This window comes from Coturnix japonica, unplaced genomic scaffold, assembly GCF_054131305.1.
Source record: "Coturnix japonica strain WE unplaced genomic scaffold, WE-NBRP24 Scf075, whole genome shotgun sequence".
NCBI lineage: Eukaryota > Metazoa > Chordata > Aves > Galliformes > Phasianidae > Coturnix > Coturnix japonica.
The window spans coordinates 238,848-266,819 of record NW_028188978.1 but is presented as its reverse complement, the minus strand read 5'-3'; the positions used below and the strand labels follow the sequence as shown (position 1 = coordinate 266,819).

Here is a 27,972-nt window from a genome sequence, read left to right as displayed (position 1 = left end):
CATGTTGAGCAGGGGATGTGTGGTTGCCTGCAGTCCTGCAGCAATGCTTGAGGCCGTCCCTCCTGGCTCCTCACTCCCTTTGTTGCCCTGATTTCCCCATCAGAAGCTGCTCTGGAGCAACACAATTGGGAACACCCCATGCTGTCAGCAGCCATGCCATAATCCTATGGGTGTGCTCAGGACATCACACACCACAAGCGGGTACCAGCAGTGTGCACACATGGAGGTGAAACACAGGGTGTATGCAGGACAGTGGGACCCCAGCTCCCCCCAGTTCTGCTCTGCTTTTCCAATACCAATCGTCCATCTGTGCTGCTCCAGCTTTGCTAGTGGCTCTTTGTCCCCGTGCCCTTGTCACTGCCACAGTACCCGTGCAGATCGCATCTTCCTTTATTCTCCCTGACACCGGTTGCAGCCATAACAAAACTCATCTCGTTAAGGAAACGCTGGGAGGGGAAATGGACCCCCCCCCCCCCCAACTGCTGCACGGAGCTGTGATGGAGAAAGCGAGTCTCACGCTTCAATAGATTACACAGAAACCGAAGAGTTAACGCTGCCGGCACGCCAGCATCCTCCAAACAGCACCGATGGGAGCACAGCTCCCCCGCTCCCCGAATGCTGGCAAACAAATGAAAGCGATGTTGCTACGAGAGCGTTGCACAGCTCAAAGGCTGAGGACGCAAAGGCGGTGCGATGGGTGCAGGGGGACCCGGGAGCGCCACGTGCCGGTGAGCTGAGATTTGCTGCTTTCAGCTCTTGAAACGACCCGGGGAGGGTTTGTTGGAGTCTGCAAGGAAAGGGTTGAGCCTGACAGCTCTATGCTGGTGCTGCTACTTAGCATTGTACCCCAAAACCATTGCTCTGGGTGGAAAGGGGCTGTGCGGGGGGAGGAGATGCGAGTCTGTATCCCCCAGCTTTATGGATCAGCTTCCCAGCAGCTGTTCAGCATCTCCAAAAATGAGCTCCCATTTGGCTTCTTGTGCTCGTATTTGCCTTGAAGACAAATTAAACGGAGAGATGCAAATCCCCTAAAAGGACTCAGTGGCACTGGTGGCTGCGGTGGCCCTGATGGGGACACACAATGTTGGTGTATGGCATCTGGAGGGCTGCTGCTGGTCCCTGCCGTGGCCTGTTGTTGTCCCCTGCTTTTAGAGACGACACAGTTTTCTTCTCTTGTTTAAAATGGAAGGGGGGGGCTGTTTGCTACCCAGCCCCCGACCACCAAGCCTGTGAATGGAGCAGATGGAGCCCATCTTGAACATGCAGTCTCAGCAGAAGCAAAGCCAATAAGTGAGTTAATTACCGCCGTGTTATGTGAGAGCTGGGGATTCCCAAGAGATGAAGCAGCCCTCGGCTTGCCATCCGTGGCCATAGGAGCTGGGGGGGCCGGGTGTGTAGAAACTCAGCCTCAGAGCTCTGCAGGGATTGAGGGATCTGTCGCTTCCCCTGCAGCTTTCCTGATGCATTCATGGGGTAGTTGCAGAGTGCCATGCAGTGTCTGCCACTCACAGGGCACTCCTGCCTCTGGCTTTGGAGATGTGAGCACACCCGAGGGCACAGCATCTTTTGCTTTTGCTTTACTGCCGAACAAAGCTGGGAGAGAAAGAAGAGCAGCTCCCAAAGTCGCTGGTTAAAAAGTGAATTTTAATCAGAATTGCACCGATGCGTTTGGGGTAGATTTGTCACGCTCCCCTCCAGCTGTGCAATGCCATGAGGGCCTCCCGGGGATGCAGACATGCTGATTTGCCCTCAGTGCTTCCTCTCTGCTCCCATCAGCTGAGCAAATAAGGTTAAGTCCACAAATGGCTTCAAACTTGATTACCCTGGGCTGCCTCGCAGCTCCCACATACCCCTGCCTTGGCATGTCTGCCCCACAGATAAGGGTGGCTATGAGTGGTTTTAATTCCTCACTTCTCCATCTGCTGCCAGTTCTCCTGCCCGCTTACCCTTGATAAATATTGCACAAAGATTTGGCTGCCAGCATGCTGGAGATAAAGGTCCTGTCCCGACAGATCTCCTTCCTCTGTGCCTTTTGTCTTGTTATGTGTCCAATTTGTTAAACAACCCACCTGCCACAGAAGAGCCTCTTCCCTTCTCCGTTCCGGCTTTGGGTTAGTGCTCAGCCTCCAAGGGAGCTCCCTCCTCTCCTTGCACAGCCTTGGGTGGGAATTGAGGGCTGTCATTTCCAGGCCTTGAATTGTCATTGATTGGGGGATCGATAACAGAGCCGTGGCTCAGTGCTCTCCTGAGACCAGCAGGATCCTGTTCACCGGTGTCATGCAGAATATGGGGATGCTCCTGTGCAGCAAACCTAGAGAATAGAGCTGGGCTGGGCTCAGCCTTGCTAAAAATCCTCTTTGCACAGCTGCAGCCAGGCTGGATGAATGCAGCTTGGATGCCAAGAGAAGGGTTGATGTTGGGAGGCGTCACTGGGAGCTGCATTTTGCCTTCACTCTGCATCTGGGTTTGCTGGAACTCTCCCCCAACTCCTATAACCCTCTGGGTGATTTCAGAGCTAAAAGCTGCTCCTCCCTGGTGATGCACAAAATGTCTGACACCAATGACAGTTGTGCAATGGGGAGCAGTCCTGGTGTTCACAGGGAGGATGCACGGTGCTGGGACTGTGCAGGCACTGGTGCTTCGGTGCTGTGTGAGCATTGCTGCTGAACCCAGATTTATTGCTGGAGGTGAAAGGACAGGCAAATGCCATCAAGCAGGGTGGGTAGGGACAGTCCCAAGGAAGCCTATGGCTGTGTACAGATTTAGCTGGTGGCATCTCCCCCTTTTGCATCCTCTCCAGCAGCCTGATATGCTGCTGTCCCAAGCCTTGGCTGCTTTAAGAAAATAAATTGCAATATATAAAAAGAGATGAGTGACACAGATCTGGAGGTATTTGAGCTCCAATGTGTTTTCCCTGATGTATGTGCCTGCTGTCCTGCTGCAGGAACAGCTTCGGATGCTGGTGAGCTTACAGGTGTCTGTGTTCCCTCCATTGGAGGTGGCTTTAATAATGTGAGTTCTATCACTCCCAACTCCATAAGAAATGCCATCTAAAGTGCAACAAATAACCCTCTGATTATCTTCTGGATCCTAATGTTACTCCCTGGAGATAACAAGCTGCAATTTTCCCCCTGGGCCATACAATAATCGCCCCAATTATTCCTAAGCAGTGGTTATTAAACTCGTGGCACCGCTTTCATTTACAAAGCAAAAATAATTAAGCAGGTGTCTATGCTGGCTGTTTGGCTGGGAGTGACCAGGGTTGTTTCTGCTTTGTTCTAGGAAAGAAGCTCTCGGAGGCAATGGAAAACCTCCATGGCTATTCTGCTCCGTGTGGCACAATTCTGTCAAACAAAAATAAAGGTACAGAGCAGCTGTTGGATGATCGACCAAATAAATGCAGTTGGTGCCTGTTAATGCTGGGGGTGGTATCCCAAAGGAAGTAACCTCAACTCAACTACAACATCAGAGGGATTGAGGGAGATAGCTCGGTTACCAGAGCTGAAATGTGATGGGCAGATGAAATCCCCCTTTAGCCTCCTGCAGGAGCTGATGTGCTGTGATGGTTTGGCTGTGTTGGTGTTGGTGTCTCCCAAAGCAGCAGAGCACTGTGCTGCTGCAGCTGAGGTCTGCATGTTGCTGCTGTGTTTCTGGGTGCACAACTGTGTTTACTCCCCTTCCTGCAGCCACACGTAGCCTGGATGGGTTTGCATTGATGGGGAGGCTGCTGGTTTCTAGGGGAGAGAAAACAGAAAGGGATGACCAGGACAGAGGGAGGCAGTGCTGGTGAATTATGCATGACACAGGGAGGAGAGCTGTTATCTGCACGGACAAGGGTCTGTGCCAAGCAGCCTGGCTCTCCGCTGTACCTGTGCCTTCCTTCGCCCGTCCTTTATCTCCGCTCCCAGCTTGTAATTTAGCCCAAATATCAGAGGAAGCTGGAAGATTAATTTTCTCTGTTTGCATGGCAAAAGAGAGGGGCCGCTCTCTCCTCCAGACTCCCAGCTGCTTAATCCATCGCTGAACCCTGTCCAGGGAAAAGGCACACGTTTATCAGCATTGGAGAGTAGCAGTGCGAGGAGGTTGGGACCCAATGGCTGTGCTGAGCCTGGGGCTGCACACCAGCGGGTTGCACACTCGGTGTGCTCCATGTGTATGCAGTTTGGGGGCGGAGGAGGTTAGAATAATGCAAATCCTTCCTCCCATCTTAGCACTGAGGATTGAAGTAAAGTGTGGGGACTGGGAGAGTCCTTCCCTGCTGTGTCACCGAGCCGTGACCTTTGTGTTCTGCCAACTCACCAGTGCTCGTGGCTGGGAGTTGCTCAAATATTTAAGAGATGACAACTGGATTAATACAAAAAACCCACCAGATAAAGATCCCTTGAGTTTCAAGCAGGAAACATCAGCTCAGCTCTTATTTCCCAGCCCTCTCCCTTTAGCTTACTCCCCGGCTTAAATGAAATCATAAATATCGGCCCACAAAGACCCTTTGTCACCATACGTAGCTCCTGGCGACAAGAGGTCATTCATTAAAAGCCAGATGAAGGCAATAAAAAGACTCCCATTGTTTTTTAACGAGTTCAAGATTAGGCCGTGCCTCCTCAGGGCCGCCATCGATGCACCATTGCAGGAGGGATGGGCTGCGTGCTGCTGCAGGCAACCAGATTGTTCTGATCTCATCCAAGTGCTCTTTACCCCATTGCTGGTCACTGCTGGAGGAATGGCACGGGCGGACGATCACAAGCAAACCAGGCTGCTTTGGCTTCAATAGTGCAAGCCCTGCTCCTTTGGCATGCTCTTTGAAGGCTGCACGGGCAAAAAGCCGAGCAATATTTTGCACAGCTGAGTGGTGGCAGAGCCTGCTATCACCCGATGACATGAGTTTGATGCCATCTGCCGGCCTGCGGCTCAGGCAAGCCGTGATAAATTAGGAATTCATACCCAAAAATGTCCTGCTGAACCCAGGCTGCCCTCCCCTATCAGCCTGCTGGGTGTTCTCCGAATGCCACCGAATGGCTCTGCTGAAATCAGTGCTGCATCAAGAGAAATGCACCTAAGATCATTTGTTCTGCTTTTGTTTTCCCCTAGAGAAAGGTTGCTGGCTGCAAGTTTCTTAGCTCTGCTTTATTTTTGTTTGGTGGTGGATTTTCTTGTTCTTTCTTTCTTTCTTTTTTTTGGATGACTGCTCATGAAAACCAGCGCTCTCAAACTGGTTTTGGATTAAGAAGAACTTAATAAAGGCTTCCCCCCTAAGCACAAAGCTGCACAAATGGGTTTGCAATTCTGGAGTTAATTAGGCAGGAGTCAGGCAGAGAGATTTGTGTGAAGCTCCACCAGAAGTCAAAGCTGGTGGGGAAGGTTTGTTGCTACAGGGCTGCTTGTTAACATGGTGCTGCGTTAGGGCTATTCTATGATACTATGATCCTGCACCCAAAGGATGGAGGCATGGGGTCTATTCTGTGCCCAAAGGTCCTGGGTACCTCCCAGCAAGCAAGAATCCAGCATCTAGATGAGAATGGGAGAGCAACCAAACTGAGTGAGATAGCAGGAGGAGCTCGAGGAGGATTTCAGCTGCCTGAAAATGTGGAGTGTTTCCGCCAGTAATCGCCGGAATCATCAAATTAGCATAAATTCTATTAACGGTTTCCCAGATGAGACGTTTCAAGGCTTCTCCCCCCCCATACTTGACACAAACAAAAGAGAGTATAATTGCTTTGCAATAAAGGCCCCTCAATCCTTGCGCCTTGTCTTCTGCTTTGAAATAAAGTGAGATGTGAAGGGTGCATCTGGCCCGCCTGCTCTCACCATGGAAGAGGAAAGGGAAACCTTACTGAGTTCCCCATAACCTGCTTGTCTGTCTGTCCTGTTGGCCACAGCAGAGCATTGCTATTGCACGAGGAGATTCCTGGAGGAGCTCCTATGGGAAAACTCAGTTCCCAGTGCACTTCAAAGCCTCACTGGTTTTTAGGGAAAGATTTGGAGACACGATGCCTGAAAATGCATGGAGGAAAAACATGTGGCAGCTCACTATGAGTACCGTGTGGGCTGTTACCAAAAATGATGAGCCTTTTTTATTGGTAAGAGGCTTGTCACCCAAAATCTAGGATGAAAACTCCAAAGTGGTGCTAGAAAGTGACATTCCTTTATTCCTCACGATATGGATTGTACGACCTGACAGACAAGTGTGCTTTCTTAGAGCTCAGGTTCTACATTTGAAGTTAGGGCATACCTGTGCAGTACACTGACATACATATTCTACTACCTGGTGTGGTCATAAACCTGCTTGCTTTCTCCCCATTTTTCTGCCATCAGCTTCTTTTTTTTGCTGGCCTTGAGCTGTTTTCCCCCAATCTGGCCAATTTCTGATGCTCATTAGGCCATAATGAGCATCTTCCAAAGCAATAACATGTGAAATCCAAGGAAAATGTCCTTCCCCCCTATAAAATACAAAGATAAGTATCTATTATGACCCCAGTGCTTCTTGAGAAGCAGTATTAAGAGAAAACAAGGCTGTTCACACACCAAACAAATTGGAAATGGGAAGCTTTGGAATTAGCACTCGTTGGTTCCTTTTGCTAAACGAATATATTGGTCCTTAAGTTAATGCACTGATCTCTATTGCTAAACAAGCCAGCCTGTATCAGACTACTGTAAAAAGGGAGAATTTGCTTATGAGCAAAAGCCTCTTCAACTCTTCAGAATGACACTAAAACAACTCGCCTACCTATAAATACGATCTGCCAACAGAGATGTCTTAGCTTAGAAGATTTAATTGCAAGCAAGAGCTGCAGGAGGCCCCAGGGCTGCTGCTGAAATCACTAAATCTCCCCAGAAATGAGGGTACAAAATGCTTTGGGGGTGCACCAGAGGCTCCAACTGGACCAACCCTGGTCTTGTTTTCCAGACTGGAGCAAAATTGGGGTTTTGGATGATTTTTGTGCGTGTCACAAGGTCAAATATCAAGGTTGGCATCTTCGTTTTGCTTTGCTGTTGGCACAGAGGATGAGGCATTTCTCCTCGAGGCCTCATTTCTTCCGTAAACATGGATAATTCTGACCACTTCTCCTCTAGGTACCTCCTTGATGTTTACTCTTCAGGGAACCTCAAGGCTTTTTTGCAACCCATCATGAATTAATTATGAAGTTAAAGCAGACTATATAGCCCAAATAACACAGTCCTGACGAAGCATCTGGATCTTTGAGTGCAATCTGCTTTTATGAACTCCCTTTTCCCACTTAGTAATTTCCAGCATTTAGTTCCGCTTTCTAATTGCTAATATCCATTCTCCAATTACCCGCTGGTTTTCAGATTTCTAAGATTAAAGTGCATCGCTGTTTTATTGCCATTGCGTGATTCCGCTTTCTTGTAAAGCGTTGGGTTTTGGTTTGTGTTTTAGTTGTATTAAAGGCTTGCAAATGGGAGGTGGAATGAAATGAGGCTTTGCCTTTTGGCTTGTGGGTCTGTTGGCTCAAATAGAAGACAAAAGGCCACGGCATCATTCTTCTCAAGGGACAACACTGAACCAAAGGCCTTCTGGAAAGCTTTTATTATCTGAAATAGCTTTGGGGCACATTGAATGCCTGATGTCACCAATGCACAGGGGACTCGGAACCCTGCCATGCTTTGTGTCATTGGTTTAGCACAGTTACAGCCAGGGCTTGGCCTGAGAATAGCATTTCTTCCCCCCAAATACCCCTGTGCTGCCAATGGCTGCGTTCAGGGTTAATGCAGAAGGAGCAGCCCTTGGGTTGGGGGTCCAGGCCCCACCGCCATCCCTGCCTGCTCTGTTGCTAAGCAACAAGGGCTGGAAGCAACTGCCAATAGTAAACATGGCGCCTGGCCGACTTCACCATCTGTCAAACCCGGAAATCAGAGGAAGGGAAAAGCTTTGCCCTTAGCAGACATGGCGCCAATTTGGCTTCAGACACAGGGCGAGCAGAACCAATCAGAAACCTGAAGGGTGGAGAGCGCTCTGTGATTGGCCGGCGGCAGGGATTCAAACCGAATCGCGGGGCAGTTGAAGCCGGCTGTTGGAGTGGGAGCTCGGAGCGGGTGAGTGCGCGGGGGGAAGCCGGGTTGGGGAGGGGTCTAAGGGGCTTCGATATGGGATTGGGGGGCATCAGCAGGGTCCTGGGCTGAGGGAGGTGGTCTGCAGGGCCCTGATCTTGAGCTGAGGAGGCTCGGTGGGGCCCTATTGCCGGGCAGCCTCCCGGTGTGTGTGGCGCGGGGCAGGCCCGAGGCCTGTTACCTCAGGGCAGGCCCGAGGCCTGTTACCTCAGGGCAGGCCCGAGGCCTGTTACCTCAGGGCAGGCCCGAGGCCTGTTACCTCAGGGCAGGCCCGAGGCCTGTTACCTCAGGGCAGGCCCGAGGCCTGTTACCTCAGGGCAGGCCCGAGGCCTGTTACCTCAGGGCAGGCCCGAGGCCTGTTACCTCAGGGCTGTCCCACCCGTTGTGCCCTATGAAGAGGCTGTGAGGGCTCCATATGGAGCTGTGGGTGTATTGAGGTGCTGGGGAGTGAGACACAGGGCTATGGAGTGTCCTCAGAGCTTTGCTTTTCCATGCAGAAAACCCCAATATGTGTGGGGTTATAACCAAGCATTGTAACAGGGCGTTGTGCCCCTCCTGGTGCCACTCCCAGCCATCCTTCACAGCCGCCCCTTCACCTGGAGCTCATTCATTAACCAAGCCTGTCCTGAGTGCCCCCTTCTGTATTAAAGAACTGTGTTCTGTGCTGCTGAGCTCGAGGCTTTCCTCTTGGCTGCTCCTGTTTATGCCGTTGTTTTCGCTGTTTGAGGGATTTGTGCTGACTGCCTGCATTTCCAAGGCCGTTTGCAGCAGGAGCTGTAACTTAAAGTGGAGCTAAATATAAAACGGCATTGAAATTCCCCCTGAATGCTGCTTCTATTTTTACCTCGTGTTGCTCTGAATGCTTACAGATTTCTGGTGGCCTATATAGCACCGGAGTGGGCCCGAGCCACGTCCTGCAGCCTGGCAGAAGGAAAATGGTTTGTGATCCCTCCTCTGTAGTAAACTGGAGGCTGTTTGGGAAGCTGTGCTGCTCTAATACTAAATTCTGGAGGGCTGAGTGCCTTTGCCCCCTAAGAATTTAGATGCATATCTCTTCATAAAGCCTAACATCTTTTTTTTGTGTGTGTGCAGCTGCTACATCTTGCCTAAAGAAAAGAGAATTCTGAAACAAATTCTCTCTTTTTTTGGGCTGGTAATGCATTTTTCATTTGGAGGTGTTGATTTAGTTCTGTTTTCTTGGCAGGAGGATGGATACCACGATGAGGAACCTGTGGAATTTGTGTGACCAACTCATACGCCAGGCTGAAGTTTTAAGCGAGGGGAATGAATGCCGTAAGTTTTGAGACATCAAGCAGCATCTGTGTGTTTATATTCTTGCAGCAAGATTTGTTAGCTGCTATTGAGGGATCTGCTGATGAGGTCTTGAGTAATAACACTCTTCCAGGCAGCCAGATTTGAAGGTTGTTTCTTTTTCCTGTTGTTGAGAAATAGGGAGTCATAGGGTGAAAGCAAGCTGCCTTTGTCAGGGTCTCATGTGAGGTATCTGCTGCTTGATGCTGCTACTGGGACTTGGTCTGCAAAGGTGGTGACATCTTGGGAACATCCAGAGTGTAGTGGGGTTTGCTGCAAGGCCAGCTTCTCCATGTTTCAATTAATAGAGATTTTAATTAATTATTAGAAGTATGCCCTCAATTATAGGAGAGCTGTTGCATCTCCTCTCTTAATCTGAGTGATGTATCTTTTCTCCAGAATTTATTCAGCTGGCGAAGAACTTTGAAGACTATCGAAGGAAGTGGCAGAAAACTGAGCAGGAGCTTGGAAGATACAAAGACCTTCTGATGAAAAGTGAAGCTGAACGTAGTGCTTTGGACGTGAAGCTGAAACACGCGCGCAATCAAGTGGATGTAGAGATCAAACGCAGGCAAAAAGCTGAAGCAGACTGTGACAGGCTGGTGAGTGTTTCTTTTATTACTGGTTAGCTCTAGTTGATGTGGAGAGAAGGTGGTTAAACTGCAATTAACCAGGGGGGGGGGGGAGGGGGGGGTGGAAACAATAGGGGGAATAAAAACAAGTCAGTGATGGGTTGATCTGGCTCCTTGTAATGGCCTTCTGCTTTTGTCTGGAAGGTGAAGGGCTGCTGTTTCAGAGCCTGGGCTTTGCAGATATCAGCAGCTTGAGTGCTGGACTTGCTCTTAGCAATTTGTGAGAGCCTATCTGTGTGGTATCTCAAATACCTGAGATTGGTTCATGTAATTAAACGGCTTCTGATATTATCTTTCTTTTCAGGAGAGGCAAATACAACTGATTCGAGAGCTGCTCATGTGTGATGCATCTGGGAGCATTCAGCTAAGTGAAGAACAGAAGTCTGCCCTTGCCTTCCTTAACAAACCACAGGTTTCTGTAGGAGGTTCAGGCAACAAGAGGTAGGCAGAATGGCTTTGTCTGAACAGCATAAGTGACAGCTACTGGTCTGCCTGTGTGTGTCTGAGATACGTGTTGCATCCACATCAACAGTTTTACTTTTATTCCAGTTTGAAATAGAGCTCTTTTGCCTAAGGTTGCTTTGGGACCACAGCTGCCTGAAAGCCAAACTGATGCATGCTTCTTCTAATTCTTGGTTTTTAGACTGTCTACAATAGATGAATCTGGCTCAATTCTGTCAGACATCAGCTTTGACAAGACTGATGATTCACTGGTAATGTAATTCCAAGTTCTAAACTATGAAATCTTAAACCTGCGGGGTAATCTCTAGAGACCTCTTGTGTTTAGATTACTGTGGTATTAAATTGGTAGAACTGATCTGCATATCTCTGCTGTGCTATTGGGTAAAATGTAATGGAGGTGTGGACCAGAGGTGGTGTGGTGTTTACGCTGAGCTAACCAGTGCTGTGTGTTTTCCACAGGACTGGGATTCCTCTGCAGTGAAAACTGTCAGACTGAAGAGGAGAGAGAAGAGGGTATGTTCAATTCTTTCCCTTCACATAGATACTGTTGTTAGCATTAACTGGTGTCACCTGTGATGGGTAGATGCTAGTCACAAAACCTTGATGGATGTGATTCAGACTTGCTGTGTAGATTTGGTGTGAAAGTTATTTCTGATACTGTTTTTCCACAGGGCATAATGAGTGGAGTTTCAGGTATCTTGTTATGAACTTGAGTCTGCAAGAGAGTGGTTAAAATACATCACTAAGTTAATAGTATTACCTGCCTTTTAGACTAAAATACTGTGTCTTTTCAGCGCTCTTCCAGGCAGCATGCTGAAGGCCCTCCAGCTCCTGAGAAGAAAATCAGATCAATTGGCTCCACAGCAGACCAGGTATAGTGATCCCAGCTGGCTGTGTGTGTGTTTAAAGCAGTTGGCCACAGTGCATGCCTGTTTCCAGGGCCAACAGACTTAAATCCTTGTCCTGTCAGCATTGCTGTCACCAACAACACTGCTGTCACCAACAACACACTTCTTGCTACAGGGAAACGAATCCATAGTGGCAAAGACGACTTTCATGGTTCCCAGTGATGGTGGTCCTATTGAAGCCATTTCTACCATTCAGACTGTGCCATATAGCCTGAGAAGCCAGAGAAAGAGTGGTAGGTGTCAGCCTGTTGTCTTAAATTAATGCTTAGCAGGCTGGAGGGTGTCCTGTCATTGTAATTTCCTATGCTCCACCACTTAAGCTGCTGCCTCTGATTTGTAGTGCATGTTGTCTGGAGCAAGGAATGCATTAGGGTACAGTTCCCATCTAGACAATGCTCCTCTTCTGTTTTCTAGGTCCTTTGCAGCCTTGGAGCAGTGAGACAAGCTTAGGCTTTAAGCAGGTGGAATCCAAATCAGAGAGCAATGGTTCTGTCACCCCACAGAGCAATGGGGGAGTGAGGCTGCATGACTTCGTATCAAAGACGGTAGGTTTGCAGGCAAGAAGAATCATAGAATGGCCTGGGTTGAAAAGGACCTCGAAGATCATATAGTTTGAACCTCCTGCTATGTGCAGGGTTGCCAACCACCAGACCAGGCTGCCCATAGCCACATCCAGCCTGGCCTTGAATGCCTGCAGGGATGGGGCATCCACAGCCTCCTTGGGCAACCTGTTCCAGTGCATCACCACCCTCTTTGTGTGTGTGGGGGGGGGGGGAAGGGGGAAAACAACTTGAAAAGTATCTACTTTCATTAAATGTGTGTGATAGCAAGCTATTGATAAGAAACTACCAACCATTACATCCCGAATCAATATTCACTGTGTCTGTTATCTGCCTGGTTATGCTATTTAAGCTGAGTTACTACAAGGCGCTAATTTCTTTCTGTCTCTATGCTCTGAATCATTAGGTTATCAAACCAGAGTCATGTGTTCCTTGTGGAAAAAGAGTGAAATTTGGAAAAATCTCTCTGAAGTGCAGAGATTGCCACGTGGTCAGTCATCCAGAGTGTCGAGATCGCTGTCCTCTTCCCTGCATCCCCACCTTGACAGGCCCTCCTGTCAAAATTGGGGAGGTAAGTCTGGGGGAAATGTATGGCTGCTGACCCATACAGGCTAATGCTTGGTTAGAGCTGGAATGTGTTTAGGCTCCAAGTCTGCCTGCTGCAGAAGAGCTCCCATTGCTTGGAGCTGCATAATAAGAAACAAACCAACTTGCTGAAGTTGGTAGGGATTTCTTGTTGCAATGGTGTTATGTTGTGTATGTAACAGCTCTGTGTGGGCGATCCTATAGCACTGTGCTGATGGGTGTAGTGCTGCTCAGGGCTGGTGAGGAAGAAACAAGGCTTGTTCTTGAGCTTAAATCTTGCTGTGAATTCCTTAGAAAATGTTTTCTGTGTCATGAAGACTTACATACTTTTTTCTGCTGCTTTTCTGCCTTTTAGGGTACATTAATGGACTTTGTCCCTTCTGCTCCTCCAATGATCCCTTCCATCATAGTGCACTGTGTTAATGAGATCGAGCAGAGAGGCCTGAATGAGGTAAAAACGAGGACTGTGCTGATGAAATGGGTTGGGTTGTTAAGGAAGCAAGTAGTCAGCCTAAATGTCCCTTGCTAATGGTGTGTACAGCACTGCTCAGTGGGAGGCTGTGAGCAGTAGTGGCTGTGCAGAGTGCTCAGGTGTGGAGGGAAAGTGGGAGCAGAAGGAGGTAGACTTTGTGTGTAGCTGATATTCTGCCTCTAAGCAATGCTTTCTGCCAACAGAAGGGCCTTTACCGGATATCTGGCTGCGACAAGACAGTGAGAGAACTGAAAGAGAAGTTTCTCAGATCAAAAAATATTCCCTCGCTCAGTAACGTGGATGATATCCACGCCATCTGTGGTCTCCTGAAAGACTTTCTACGCAACCTGAAAGAGCCCCTTCTCACTTTCCGCTTAAACAAGACTTTTATGGAAGCTGCAGGTAAGGAGACAAAGTGACATCCACATTTTCCAAAGGCTTAATGACAGGCTTATCTCACACGTGAGCTGGCAGACCTCGCTGCTCCTACTGCAGCTCTGCTGCGGATACTCAGGCTGCTGGAGAGATCTCTTCTTCCAAAATAGCACAGCAAAAGAGGAGAGAAATTCCTGTTGAAAATCAAGTTCTTTCCAGAACATGAGGGGAGCTTATAACCAGGAGGGATAGGGACTTTTTACAGCTCTTACTGTGAGGGGAATACTGCAATAATACTTTAATTTTCTTTTTTTACCCTTCAGAAATCTTAGATGAGGACAACAGCATAGCTGCTATGTACCAAGCAGTTGGGGAACTTCCTCGGGCTAATAGGGACACCCTGGCTTTTCTCATGGTTCATCTGCAGAGGTATGCTCAAATGGAGTGATGGTTCTGGAAGGTGGATATTGCCATTGGTGTGTTCTCTGATAGTCTCTTGTTGCTGGCCCAGGGCTTTTCACTCACAGGCAGCAGCATTAAGTGAGAGAAAGGGGAAAACTCCTTTGTTTCTTTGTTTTAAAAATAGAGTGGCTCAGAGCCCTGACACCAAAATGGATGTTACCAACTTAGCCAAAGTCTTTGGCCCCACGATAGTTGCTCATGCAGTGCCCGATCCTGACCCGATGACTCTCCTGCAGGACACAAAGCGGCAACCCAAGGTAGGTGAGCAGGAAGAGCTGCTGTGAGTGAATAGATCCCATTTAAGAAACCCTGCCTTGAGGGTGCTGAGGCGATGCCTGCCCAGTGTCTGTGTGTCAGGGCTGTGTGCAGTTCCTGATGTTGTCTGCTCATGGTGTTTCTGTAGGTAGTGGAGCGTCTTCTGCTGATGCCTATGGAGTACTGGAGCCAGCTGATGATGTTGGAGCAAGAAAACATTGATCCAGCGCATGTAATTGAGAACACCAATGCCTACTCCACTCCACAGACACCAGATGTTAAAGGTAATAGCTGGATGCTGCTCTACTAGCTGTACAGCTGCTGTATGGAAAACAATGATCCTCAATCAAAGCTGCTTGTAAGAGTGTTGGAACTAACCATTCCTGCATGCAGTTGGGAGGAAGAGAGAAAGAATGCGTGCCAGAAAATACTAGACAAGTCTGGTATCTTTGACAGATGCTGGGAAATGTCTGACGTTGCTTGCATAGCAATGAAAACTCAGCTGTCCTCATGTTGCTCACTTCACTGCCTATCTTTTTTTTTCTTGATAGAGTGCATATTTGAACCCCTCACTACCCCAGAGAGGCAGATGTACAGGAGAATGTCTTCCAGCTCCCTGTGCCAAAAGGTCCTCTCTACCTTCAGCATGACCCCCAAGTAAGTTCCTCTGGGTGCTGTATGGAAATGCTGGGATGGCTGCGGGTGTTTTGGGTGTTCAGGAGGAGCTGAAATAGGCTTTTGGACTCAATTCTGGGAGCAGCTTGGATTTACTACTGAATCTATTTGCCTTAATCAGTGCTGTAGTAGCAGTGCAAGCTGCACAATGGTTAATGAGCATTGTCTTATGGCAGGGAGAAGAGTGGGGTTTTTTGGTTGGGTGGGTAGAACTTGGGTGAATGATCCCTGGGAAAGGGAGACTGTTAGATGTCTGTATCCAAAATCCAAACCTTATCTTTTCAACTTCTCTTGAACCAGATCTGCAAGCAAATGCAAGTCAGCAACCCAGCTGAGGCGTCAAGGCAGATTCTTTCCCTCTCCCGTGCTGAAATGAAATGGACCTGGGAGTAAATGTCATTCTAGGGTTTGCACACCAATATGCACGAGTGAAGCAGCTCCTCTCCTTGGCAGCTTGTGAAATAATCTCACTTTCTTTTTCTCTTTCAGCTGAATTAATGGGATTGTTTTTAGTATATTGCACAATGCTAGATTTTACTACCTGCTTTTAGCATTGGTGAAGACAGTAAATACCAGTCCTGTTCAAAATATTAACGTAGGCAATTAAACACCCTGCTACTTCTCGTAGCATTTTGTTCTCTGCCTGATGAGTGAAGCATTGCGGTGGTGCAGCCTGTCATCCTCAGGGTGGCAGTGCTGCATTTGTTTTCGGTTTACAAGGGGAGACTTTTGCAGAGAACTTTCTCTAGACAGCATTAGAAGATGATTTAAAAACACTCTTGACCTTAGGAGTACCTGCTTCTCCAAATGAGGAGATATGAACTTGCACAGGAAAAAAGCTTAGGGTGAATGTACAGTTCATGAAATGCGGTTTTTACTGAGCTCTGGAAAACTATCTTAACCTGCATAGCAGCAAAGTAAATCATGGTGTGCTCCTTGTGACTTGTAGTTCTGTACTCTGGTGAACACTTTTCACCTGCACTGTCTTTTTTAGCCAGGGCCTGGGCAGTGTTAGAGAAGGCTCTTGTGCTGTGTTACTCTGGCAGTGCTGAGGTGCAGCTTAAACCAGAATGAAGCGTTCCACTCTGCTTTCCTTGATGCCACTGTATGACACTCCTTTTATCATTAAAAGGCCACAGACTCTGAGAGCCCTTGGTGCTGGGCTGGTCAGGTTGGTTTGTGGTTGGGACTGTCCAGACCTGCCTAAAACTTTGCTCTGGTTTGTTTAGCTTGTTTGTCTCTAACCACAGCTGCTTAGCAGCTGGGTGGCTGTTACCTAATGCGTTTAAGCTGCTGAATTTATGTGGTTTTATGTAACTGTGGGGTATGGTGTCTGTGCCTGTGATGATGTGTTCCCTTAAGGAGCAGGTACTGTGGTCTGTGGGCAGTGTGCATAGAGTGGCCTAGGGCTGCTTGCAGCTCACTGATGATTTGTTACCACTCGTTTAAACAACACAGCTTGGGCAAGTGACAGAAATTGGTCTTAGTGGTCAAAACAAACAGAAGAGGTAAAATATGACATATACTGAATGTAATGTGGAACTGCAACCCTGTGCAGAGAATCAAATATCGAAGGCATCGAAAATAGATAAATAGAGCCCCATTTAAACCCTAAAATGAGGAGGAAGAAATCATGAACCTTGGCATCATGCTCCTCTTGGCACAGAGGAGCCGAAAACCATCATCAGCTTCTTATTTTCTCCCTCAAAGGACCTCAGGATGCTGATGAGTCACTGTAGCAATGCAAAGGAAGGGAGGAGAATTCATCAGAGGAAAGGGGCAGATTGTTTTTCCTGTTCCTTGCAGCCCTTAATAGAAATGGAGCCGTTTGGACGTTGTTATCACTGCTGTAACCAAACTAGTGGTGATCATCTTGACAAGGCTGTTGATGCATCAGGTAGACACTCAGTAAGTTTTAATTCTTTAATCATCGTAGGAGCACGTTCTTTCTAAGCACTTGCATAGGATCATTTCACTCTCACGAGATGTTTATCCATCTCTTGTTGCATTCAGGACTGCATCACTTCCCAGCCTGGACAAACCTGAGCTGCAGCTGATCTTCCACCTCTTGTGTGGCCATCTCCACACCAGTGCTCCCACAGCCCCAATGTGTGGCTCTGAGGTTGGGTGATGGATTCATTTGCTTGTGTTTTGGCTTGCTGAGCTGTGGGCAGCAGTGGTACCATGGAGGAGAAAGTGGGAGCTTGAGTTCCTCAGGGCTAGGCAATGCTTCTTGGCTCTTTTGCTAATATTAGGGCTGGTTTTGAGGATGGTTATGGCTCTGTGAAATGGCTATTAATATCATACAAAGCTTGGATGGAAGTCAAAAATAACAGCAAACGAGAAAGCAACGAACCACAGAGCCAAACAGGAAGTCCAAGCAAGGCTCAGTGCTGTGAGAGATAAACAGTGGGAAGGAAAAGCAAAAGAGCTGCAGTGAGATGCAGAGAGATGAAAAACGCACAGAGCTTTGGAGAGTGCTTGGAAACAGTCCTTGGCCAGAGATGGTGGCGTTCAATGGAATAATGCTGATCAAATGCTCGGAGCTGATTGAAAGGAAATCCTGGTTTCCCGACTGAAAAAACATTTTTTAAAGCCTTCAAGTGCCCATGCAGGGCTGGGAGGGACTTGCAGCAGGGCATACACAGTGCCTGTACCCCAGGGATCTGCTTTTCTGCCTCTCTTCCTTTGCACGCAGAGGTCTGCTGCTGTTATTGGCAATCCACTACTTCTCAGCCCTCTCCTTCATCTTCCTTTTTGCTGGCTTTTGTTGTTGCAGTCATCTGTGAGAGCTATGGCTTGGTTTGTAGGAAGAAATAATCTGTACGGCTAAAGGAAATGGTAAAAAAGCAGGCAGGGAGCAGTCTCTGGGTCCTTCATCACATAAGGGGAGGTGGTACAAAGGGTCCAGGCTTGTGTCAAAGAAGATTCAGGCTACAAAGGGGGCTCTGAACCCCTAAAGTGCTCAGCAACACCTCTAGGAAACACAGAGCTTGGAAATGCTGCAAGCAGTGCCTGAGGGTTGGGACATTTCAAGGGCTGAAGCTGAGTAGTTAAGGTAATAACTGAACATACAGCAGTGTGCAGCAGCATGAGTTCCCTGACCAAGTCCTGGCTGGATGCTTGAAACCTTTGTCCTATTAATTATAGCTACTTTTCCTGTTGGCAATGTTGTTCAGGTGATGCTCTTGTGAGGCACGTAACAAAAAGGCACTTTCTGGTTTTGCTGTGCTTTTATGGATCCTATGGAGTCCAATCCTCTGTGCTGTGCTACCTGGTTCTGCAGAGGGTCTGCCCTGTCTTCCAGGGGAAGGGGATGGCGATGGTTCTATGGGTGTCCCACAGCACCTGCAGAGCAGTGTTGGGTTCATTATGGCTGTGCTGATCATAGCTGTGCTTGCATTCCCCACCTGCTCAGCAGTTGAGGACACACAGAGTGTTCTGCACAGCTGTTATGGGGTCACTGCAACCTTCCAGCTGGAAAATGGCTGTTATACTTAAAAAAAAGCCTATTTTCTGCTAGGCCATGTGATGGGTATTCCCTTCTCCCCACAGACCTTGCTGTAGGGGTTGTGCCAGCAGATGGCACAGGACTCCCATTGCTGAGCTGGAGGGTGGGGTGCCCGTACTTTAGCATCGCTTTTAGGTCTCTACTTCACTGCAAAATTATGTTGTTTTGAACAATATTCCATCTTCCCCCCCCCCCCCCCTGTTTGGAGGTAAAAAGAACATATTAGGAGATGTGAAGGCTTCTCTTGGTTGTGGAGAGGCAGGAAGAGAAAAGTGGAAGCTAAGAAGGGCCCAGAGGAGCACAATGCCTCATTCCTACAGCTTTATCTGATATTGGAGATGTAGGTCTATTGAATTTTGGATAAAGGAATCCTGGGCTTTTCCCTTTCCTGGTGCATGAGCAGCAGAAGCTGGATTTGCTGCTGTGGGCTCAAGGTGGCAGTGAATGGTTGCATTCCAGATAGAGCTGACCCACCTGAACCAGGCAAGAGATGCTTGCAAACCTGCATCTCCATAGAGCTGCAGACTCACAGCCTGGCTTGGGTTGTCTGGCGTCTTAAAGACCATAGAACCATAAGATGGTTGGGATGGAAGGGACTTTAGAAGCCCCCCCTGCTTTGGGCTGCTCTCACCCCTCCAAGAAGGTCTTGGGCACCTCCAGGGATGGATCACCCACAGCTCTGGGCAGTCTATAAAGGACTAACCTAAATCTCCTGTCTTTTATTTCTCTATAACCTGCAGCAAAGGCTTCCCAAGCTTTCAGGTGAAGGGAGCTGTGAAGTATTTCAAGATATTAGCCTGAAGTGCTGCCCTAAAGTGTCCATCTCTGTTAATCTCCAAAAACACAAGGATCCAGGCGCCTGTTTACAGCTTGGTGAGCCCACGAGGTGACCGCAAAGGCTTGATCAACAAGAGCAAAAATCATTGGAGGGAAGAGAAAATAGATGATAGTGAGGGATTCGGTTAACTGACCTCAAGAATACAGCAGCTGCAGCCTACATGAGCATCTCCTGTGCTCAGAGGGTTCATCTGCCAGGCTCTGGAAGACACTGAGATACCAACGGACTCCCCTGGCTCCTCAGGGAGGATTTCTTATCTGCAGGAGCAAAGCCTTCCCTCCTATCGGCCCCTCGAGAGACACTCAACTGTCTCCTAACTGCTCTGATGCCGTGATAAGCCCAGAGGGTTCTCTGTGCGGTGAGCGTTGGTTTGGTGCTGGTGGGGCCCAGCAGCCAAGCATTCACCCATTGCCTGGTTCTGCTGCGTGGGAGAGTTTTGAGTACAGAATGGGGGAAGGACTTGGTTCCTGAGGCTTCCCATGTCTTTCATATCCCTGAAATTCTTGGCAGGGGTTGGAGGAGCAAAATCCATCCTGCTATAAGAGAAATATGAGACTGAGCCTGCTTTGTGAGGCTGGAAGTGCACAAATGTATGGGGCTGGATGATGTTTTGGGATCAGTGCTCTTCTATGTCTTTATCAGTGACACAGATGGTGGGATTGAGTGCACACCCAGCAAGTTTAAGGTCTGAGTGGTGCAGTGACAGGTAGAAGGGATGCCATCCAAGGGGACCTCTAAGGACCCTTCTGACCCAACCATCTTATGGTTCTATGACCTCTAAGGGCCCCTTCAACTCAACCATCTTACGGTTCTATGACCATATGGTGGTTACCTTATGGTTGGACGAGATGATCTTGTAGGTCCTTTCCAACCTTGTGATTCTATGACCTGTAAGGACCCTTCCAACCCAACCATCCTATGGTCCAGTGACCCTTAAGGACCCTTACAGCCCCCCCATTCTATGACAGTGATTCTATGATGAATACCCAGCACCAGAGACTTTGTCCAAGGGTGATTTCCCCTCTGGAAGATGTTACGAGCTGCTTTTCCATCACTTCCATTCTCTGCCTCAAGATGGTGCTCTGGCCAATTATTGTATTTTTTATTTTATAAAGAATTTACACTCATTACAAACACCTTTTTGGTGCTTAATAGCAACAAGTGAGCACGGACCAGGCTCAGCCCTTGCAGGGAGCCCTTGGCTCCCTCTGCCCACCCTGGAAGCCCCCAAGTGCTGCTAGGAATGAGTCACCACCAGTGATATCCCCATAGGGAAGGAGAACTATGGGTTCTTAACCTTGACCATTCTGGGTAGGAAACGTTTATTTGTCCAGCTTGCTTTATAAATAACCCAGAAGGCAGCAGCCTTGTTTTCACGATCTCTCTAAGTGGATGTGCTCTCAGCTGCCTCCCCCTGAGCTCCATGCTGTTGCTGTGTCACCTCGTGGGTGAGGAAAACATTAAAAAGAAACGGGAAGAATATTGTAGGGAATGGGAAGGGTTGAGGTCAAAGAGCAAGGTGGTAAGGGAGGGGTCGGCTCTAAGGAGAAACAAATCAACCCATACAGACAAGGTTAACCCTTTTGGCATGCATTGGAGCTGGAGTTTGGCTTGTCCTGCTGGCCTCCAGCTCTGGAGCTCATCCATTGTGAGCTGATGGCAGCTTGGAGCCACAGCATCGTGCCCGAGGGATGGGGAATGCGCTCAGTCCTGCAGGCAGGGGAGCATTAAAAGCTGCAAGGAAGAAACCATGTGCTGCAATAGCACTTTTCTTGAGGGCAAATATTCTTGCAGCGTTCAGCTGAAAACAGACATGTTATCAATACGCTCCAGGAGGATTTTCTTTGCTCTCTTTATGAGAAGATGGGAACAGCTGTTGGAACCAAACCATAAAGCTGGGAACTCATGGGATCCTGCTGGCATGGGAAGGGCGAGCATCAACCAGGCACCTGCACAGCATCACTTGTCAGGAGATGGATGGTGGTCAGCTCATGGGCATCAAAGTCCTGTGGGCTATAGGATAAGCACCGGGCATGCAGAAAAAGGATGGGCAAGGAGAAAAACCCAGTGCTGAGCACTGCAGCGGTGCTTCTCCCATTGCAAGCAGTTCCCCCCCAGGCAGTTTTGCCTCCCCCAGCCCTGATTTGCAGAGTTGAAGGAATCCAACAAATCTTTAGAACAAGATACTTCCCTTTGCCCAGCCCGCTCTTCCTTCAGCCCTTATCTGCCCTTACCTGTCTCCACTAGGTCGCTTTAAATGTCCCAGACACTTCCTTCCTTTGTTTGTCTTGGCCAGAAAGGGAAATGTCTTGTGTGTCAAAGGTTTAGTGCAAATTCCTGTCCAAGCTTTTTAGTACCTCTGGCCCCAGTAAATAAATCAACCTTCTGCTCCTGGTGAGGGATTTGCACCATCAGATTCTCTCTCTGTGTTTCTTCCCTCCCCTGCCTGCATTTAGGATGGAGCTGCTCAGAGGAATCTCCATCCTCCTGTTTTCATGGGTGGAATTTGTCATTTCTGGAGCAGTTTGTGGTGGGGTTGGCGAAGCTGTTTGGAGGGAGCTGGGGGCTGTTGGTTGAAAGGCAACAGGGGGAGCATCGTTCTGAGCAGCTCTGATGGGACCCAGCTCTTGTCTTAAACTGGCACAGCAAAGCCAGGGGTAAAAGTGAGTACATAGGGGGTGATTTGGGGGAATTTCTGGTAGATTTTAGGCCTGAACAGGTTCCTCTGTGGGTTGAATGGGCCACTCTGTGCTGTGCTGAAGAGGTGCATAAAGGAGGGAATAGAACCAAGTGTGGGATGGCATTGCCTGTGCTCTGCTCACCCCTTCCTTTGTAGGAGAGCAACGTGGAGATGCTGCAGGACCTGTGTGCAGCCAGGAGCCACTTGGACAACAGCACCTTCCCTGGGGAACTGTTCTCATTCTGGAAGAAGCTGGGACACCTTTCAAAGAAAAACAACAACCTCCCGTGTGCATCTCAGAGCACTGAAAAAAGAGCCCCTGGACTGGGTGAGCAGCTCTGCAGGTGTATGACCAGAGTGCACAGTGGGGTTTGAAGCCTCAGGAGGAGCTGAGCTGGGAAGCTCCTTCCCTTTGCAGATGCACACCTTGATCTCAGCTCCCCGCTCTTCTCCTTCGCTCCAAACCGACCCTATGCGGTCACACCTGGCTGCGGGATGCCCGGTGCCATCAGCTGCCAAAACCGCAGCCTGTGGGAAGGCTGAGCTGCATGAAAACAAGGCTGTGCTCACCCCGAGCTGCCCTGGCAAACAGGAAGCTATGAGCAAGGGATGGGAGAGTTTGTAATCAGGAGGGAGAGTGACTTGTTGCATGGCTTAGAGGGCTGTAAGGCCCCAATACTGCTGCATGGAGAAGTGTGGGTGCCCCATCCCTGGAGGTGCTTGTGGCTGTGGATGGGGCCCTGATGTAGGAATGGGAGCAGCCCAGAGCAGGGGTTGGGACTGGGGGGGCTCTGAGGGTACTTCCAACCCAACCATCCTATAGCTCTGTGACCTTTAAAGTCTCTTCCAACCCAACTCATCCTATGATCTTAAGGTCCCTTCCAACCAAAACCATTCTGTGGTTCCCCAGCCCAATTCATTCTATCATTCTATAGCTCCATGATCCTTAAGGACCTGTCCAACCAAAGCCATATTCTAAAGGTGGACACGTGGGAACACATCCCACACACCACTCGCAATGAGGTGCAATGAATGCATTCCAGCTAAACACATGCACTTGGCTTTGCCTGGCCAGCTGGTACACTAACACCCATATCCAAACCTAAGGGCAGGCTGAGTGCTTTCTGAGCACTCTGAGCTTTGCCTGGAGAAGAAAACTGAAGCTTCTGCTGCATCTACCTGAGAAGCAGCTCAGGTGTGAACAGCCATTGCCAGAGCTGTTGGTGGTTGGAGCCAGAGATAAAAGCTGGTGGTTAGGGGTCAGTAGTGAGCTTTCCTATGCTCACACTGTCCTGGAAGATACCCAGTTGTTTGGGATAAGGCACTGCTCCTTTTATCTCCAGGAGCACAGCTGGGAGGGAAGGTCAACCCAATGCTGCCTCAGGTGAAGGCTTCCCCATTGCAATCTGCCAGCACAACAGGCAGAGTCTGGCTCTGCCTGGAGGGAAAGAGGACAGGAGTATTTGCCCAGGGAAATCTGAGTCAGATAAATGTTGTTTTGCAGTGAGATAAGCTTGGCTGCGGAACTGTCTGCTCAGGGAAAGCCTAGAAGGGAAAGCAATCTGTTTAAATACATCAGTATTAAATAGTGCACATGCCTGAGGATGCATGTGCCCAGCAGAAGCCAGATAGGCCACGCTTGGCTACAAGTGCCGGCACTGATTTAGGAGTGGTGGATGCACCCAGATTTAATGCACCCACATCTCCAGCAGCCTTCTGCTGCACACACACACACCCAGGAGCAGCTTTCCAATGCCCAACACAGGATCTCAAAGCCCTGGGTGCTCCTCTAAGCAGTTCCCTTTAATTATTGTGTGTTTTGCAGCCAAATGAAAGCTTCTGTGTGCAGGGTGCTGGTGCAGCAACATCTTGCCTGGTGAGCAGAGAACAGTACTGGGGGTTCCCTTCATTTCTTCTGCTTGCTGCTGATGTTCCCTCTATCTGCAGTGACCAGGACGTGTCCCAAAGGCACAACAAGGGACTGGTGATGGAGCAGGAGAGCCAGCAGCTCTTCATGGGGCTCTCTGAGCTCCCCATGGATGATGCTTTTTGTTTGGCCACCCCGGACACGGGTGGGATGATGGATTGGAAAAGCGCCTGTGGAATTTCTCTTAACATTTCCTGCAAGTTTTGAAGTCAGGTCTCCCTGCAGGACGACTCATCCCCTCCTCTTTCACAGCTGCTTCTCATTTCCCAGCCGTTGTCTTTCTGTTTCGCTGGAACTCTTTATTGTTTTTATATATATATATATTTAATTGTTATTAAGGAGAGGTTGGGGGTGGGAGGTGGAGGGGGGGGGAGGACTGTACTGAACAGCTGCACACAATTCTCCCCAGCCATTCCTGCTCCCCTCACTATATTTAGCCTCAGACAGGCCAAACAAATGGAGCAGGGCTGGGGTTAATAATCACAAAATGGAGTTCGTCTGTCTCTGAGCTGTGATTTACTGGGACTGGGGCCAGGCGAGTTCCTCCTCACGCCCTTGCTGTGAGCCGTCCGTAGGGGATCAGCCTCTTCAAAGGGGGGAAAAGCTATTGGACATGCCTCTTTTTTGTTGTTGTTGTTGGGGTTTATTTGTCAGCTGAAACTGGAGAAGAGGAGAAATGATTCAGGCAGGTCTGCTGTTGGATGAGGTCCCCAGGGAGGTGCTGGTGTGATGCAGAAAGGGAGCTGTGTGTGTAACCTTGCACCCATGGCAGCTCAGGTAAGGGGTGAACTGGTCCTGCCCCTGATCTGTGCTGGGTTTGCAGTGCATGAGCAGCCACTGCTGGCTGTAGCCCGTGCAGAATGCAGTTGTGCTGCTCTGTACATTGCAGAAGCATCAGTCCCCTTGGGGATCTGTTTGCTGGGCTCTGATCTCTGCTCCTTGCACAGCTGACGTGAAGAACCTTCAGAGCAGAGCTGGGGCTTCGATTACTTTGTGCACTAATTAGCAAGAAACAGGCCAGCCCAGGCTGCTGCATCTGCTTTGCAGTCTGAAGTGAGCCAAAGTGCATGAAAGAACTGAAATCTTTGGGTCTTGGGCACCCCCAGTCTTGCCCATTGGGAATGCTGAGCATCTCTCGTACACACCGGTCCTCCAGGCAGGGAGTATTTTTAGCTGCTGTGAATTGCAGACATAACTCTTCTCCCCCTGCAGAAACAAACCTGCTTCTCTTCTGCCTTCTATGGCAGCTGCAGGCAGCTCTCCTCCTCCTCCCCCTGCACCCACGCTGCTGCTCCTGCAGCTCTGATGGCATTGCTCTGTGCCTGGGGGCTGCGCTCTGCTCTGCTCACCTTCCATACAGTGAGAGCTGCCTGGAGGCAGAAGCAGAGCTCTCTGTGTTCCAGGGTAGGTGGGCTTCACCCCACCCATCTGGAGCCCCTGGGAGAAGCAGCAGTGCTGGGATCTCCTTGATAGGCCAGAAAGGACCCTGAGGTTGTGCTCAGTGTATAGAAATGGATATGGGAGCTTCAAAATCCATCTGCACCTTTCTACTCCTAAGCACCATCTCCAACCTTTACAGGCCGTCCCATTACAGATAAAACAGCCTGACATTTTTCAGAGTATGAAGGGAATGTTATTCATCCTCTGAGAGCTCTCTGGCCAACATACCTGGCGTATCAATACTGTGCATGGAGCCCTTCCCCTCTTCTTCACGCTGCCTCCGCTCTCCCGTCCCCAAATGAACTATTGATGCTGATGTGCTGTGCTTGTGAGGGTACCTCACACTCTCCATGGATGAGCTTTGCATTTCCCTTTGCTATCATACACATCCTTGCAAATTAACAGAGACTTTGGAATCTTCCTTCTCCACGTGCACCCTTCAGCGCAGCAGGAGCAGCTGTGTGAATGGCAAATAACACGCACAGGCCACGTGAAGGTTTCCCTTGGAGAGCATTGTGTGCATAGCCAGAGATACCAGGAGCCTGCTGGAATGTGTAGAGGTTTGCTTTTTTTCATGATAAAGCCTCAAATAAGTGCTCTTGGAACATGCCAGAATGGATTAAAGCACTGGAACTCAACATTTGCACAACGATGGCTGAGTTCAAAGCAGCCAAGCATTGACTTTCCCTCCCTGGATGGATCCCAGTGCAGTTCTGAGGGCTCTGCTCACACTCTGCTCCATCTCTGGGCCTTTCCATTCCCTCCAGGCACTCGTTTAGCTCCACCACCACCATCACTCCCAGCACTGGAAGGTGCCATGCAGCCTCTATCCAACCCTGCAGTTGATGGGACATGAGCGTTCCTGGCTGCTCTCCTCTGAAATGCACAGATTTTAATCTTTCGCTGTCTTTCTTCCTCCTAAGAGACTTTTGTCAGCCTTCTTAATGAGGCAGAATTGCCTCACTTCCTCAGATATGGAAATGTCTCTTTGTTAAAAGCAAAGCCCTGTCCCTTATCTCTGGATTTGGACAGCTCTGCTTTTGGCAGTGGGTTGTGTGAAAGGGCTCCACGCACCTCAACGTGAACACAGAGCAAATATCCAACTGGGTAAAAGTTTGCAACTCAGGATCAGCTCCGAGCAGAGCAGGAATGGCCCCATATGGGGACATGGTCTGCATGGCTCCTTCCCAACCTCTGAGCACATCCCTATCTCCTCTTTCCCCATCCTTCTTATTTTCTCCCTTTTTTTTTTCCTCTTCCACCACATCAGAATCCCAATGACAGTTCTAGCCTGATATATATATATACATATATATATATGCATGTATTTTTATTTAGTCTCAATATGTTTTGCAGCTGTTGCAGGTGTGGTAAAACTCTCCCCGGTGCCAAAAACACCATTCCAGAACAATTCTCCATGCAGAGCAATTGGGCCTGGGAACTATAGGGCTCCTTAAGCACAAAGCAGCCTGGAACACCCCTATATTTGGGGAGAAAGCCACAGAAGTCTGATAGATCTTCCCAATTCCCTTCTGTTCTGTTGAGTGTGAATGTTGCTGCTGCCATTTTGAGGATAAATGGGCATTTTTCCATAGTACAGCGAAACTGAGCTTCTGCTTTTGTAGACTTGGGCTGCTCCTGGTCTCACAATGACCTGCTTGAAAAGGAGTTGGTTGGACAAAGTCCATTGTGATCCCTCTTTTCCACCACTGTTGTTCCAATGGCATCAAAGGAGAAAACACATTGGAAATAGACAGGACAGGTGGTTCTCCAACCCCAAAATCAAAACCCAGTGTTATCCCATCCTGTCATCATAGAACCATGGGATGGTTGGGTTGGAACGGACCTCAAAGATCATAGAACCATGGGATGGTTGGGTTGGAACGGACCTCAAAGATCATAGAACTGTGGGATGGTTGGGTTGGAAGGGAGCTCAGAGATCATAGAACCATGGGGATGGTTGGGTTGGAAGGGAGCTCAAAGATCATAGAACCATGGGATGGTTGGGTTGGAAGGGAGCTCAAAGATCATAGAACCATGGGATGGTTGGGTTGGAAAAGAGCTCAAAGATCATAGAACCGTGGGATGGTTGGGTTGGAAGGCACCTGAAGGATCATCTAATTCCCACCTGCTGTGTGTTTAGTGACACTAGGAAGTATTGGGTTTCCTAGATTTGGAAGGGATAAAATGCATAGCAGTGATCAACAGCCAAAGGAGGGTGTTGCTTTTGGTGGTTAACATCATAAGGAAGCATTCCTTGATTCTGCTGCTTTCTGGAGGAAAGAAATTGAGATGCTGATGCATGCAAACCCACAGCAGATGCTTCTGGAAAATGCTGTGTTCAGTTGTCTTCGTTGGAAGCCCACATTTTGCAATGGGGGTCCCTTCCAACTCAAGCCATGCCATGAAGCTATAATGAACCCAGGAGCTGTGGGGTGATGAATAGCACCTTCTTGATCCCAAACCTGCATGAAGGGCTTTGGGCGCTCAGCTATGGGCCCACCCTCACCATGCTACAGGACAGCCCCACCATTTCACATCTCACCCCATTCCCCACCTGCACAATTCCCATCTCCCTTTACAACACCATTTCCCATTGGGAGCATCGATGCCCCCCTTAGATGGGTACCTCTACACCCAGATAGGCGAAGCGAAAGGAAGAGGATGGTTGTTCCCTGTTGGTTGACACTTTTTCCCACCCAACAAACAAGAAATTTTATTAGCTAAACCCTCTCGGATGCCGCATTCCAGCTTGGTAACATTTCGGTAACACATTGCAAACGTTTGACTCATAGAAACTTGGAAGGCTGTT

General features: G+C 48.9%; 1 protein-coding gene and 1 long non-coding RNA gene across 3 annotated transcripts; both read left to right on the top strand.

Annotated features, from left to right (window-relative positions):
• Positions 1–431: 431 nt before the first annotated feature.
• LOC146751559 (uncharacterized) lies at positions 432–3,398 on the top strand. The gene is made up of 2 exons (XR_014941363.1): positions 432–728; positions 3,283–3,398. It is a non-coding gene; the product is annotated as an uncharacterized LOC146751559 (long non-coding RNA).
• A 4,627-nt stretch (positions 3,399–8,025) lies between these two features.
• RACGAP1 (Rac GTPase activating protein 1) lies at positions 8,026–15,706 on the top strand. 2 transcript variants are annotated; one of them, XM_085534089.1, is made up of 18 exons: positions 8,026–8,052; positions 8,937–9,005; positions 9,272–9,360; positions 9,778–9,980; positions 10,315–10,451; positions 10,654–10,723; positions 10,932–10,985; positions 11,267–11,344; positions 11,496–11,613; positions 11,795–11,925; positions 12,347–12,511; positions 12,881–12,976; positions 13,201–13,399; positions 13,696–13,801; positions 13,959–14,095; positions 14,242–14,373; positions 14,641–14,746; positions 15,065–15,706. In XM_085534089.1, the coding sequence occupies exons 3-18, from the start codon at positions 9,276–9,278 to the stop codon at positions 15,138–15,140; spliced, it is 1,893 nt and encodes a 630-aa protein (XP_085390215.1). In that variant the 5' UTR covers positions 8,026–8,052; positions 8,937–9,005; positions 9,272–9,275; the 3' UTR covers positions 15,141–15,706. The 2 variants fall into 2 exon arrangements, with proteins under 2 accessions (XP_085390215.1, XP_085390214.1); XM_085534088.1 differs by lacking the exon at positions 8,937–9,005.
• The last annotated feature ends 12,266 nt before the right edge of the window (positions 15,707–27,972 follow it).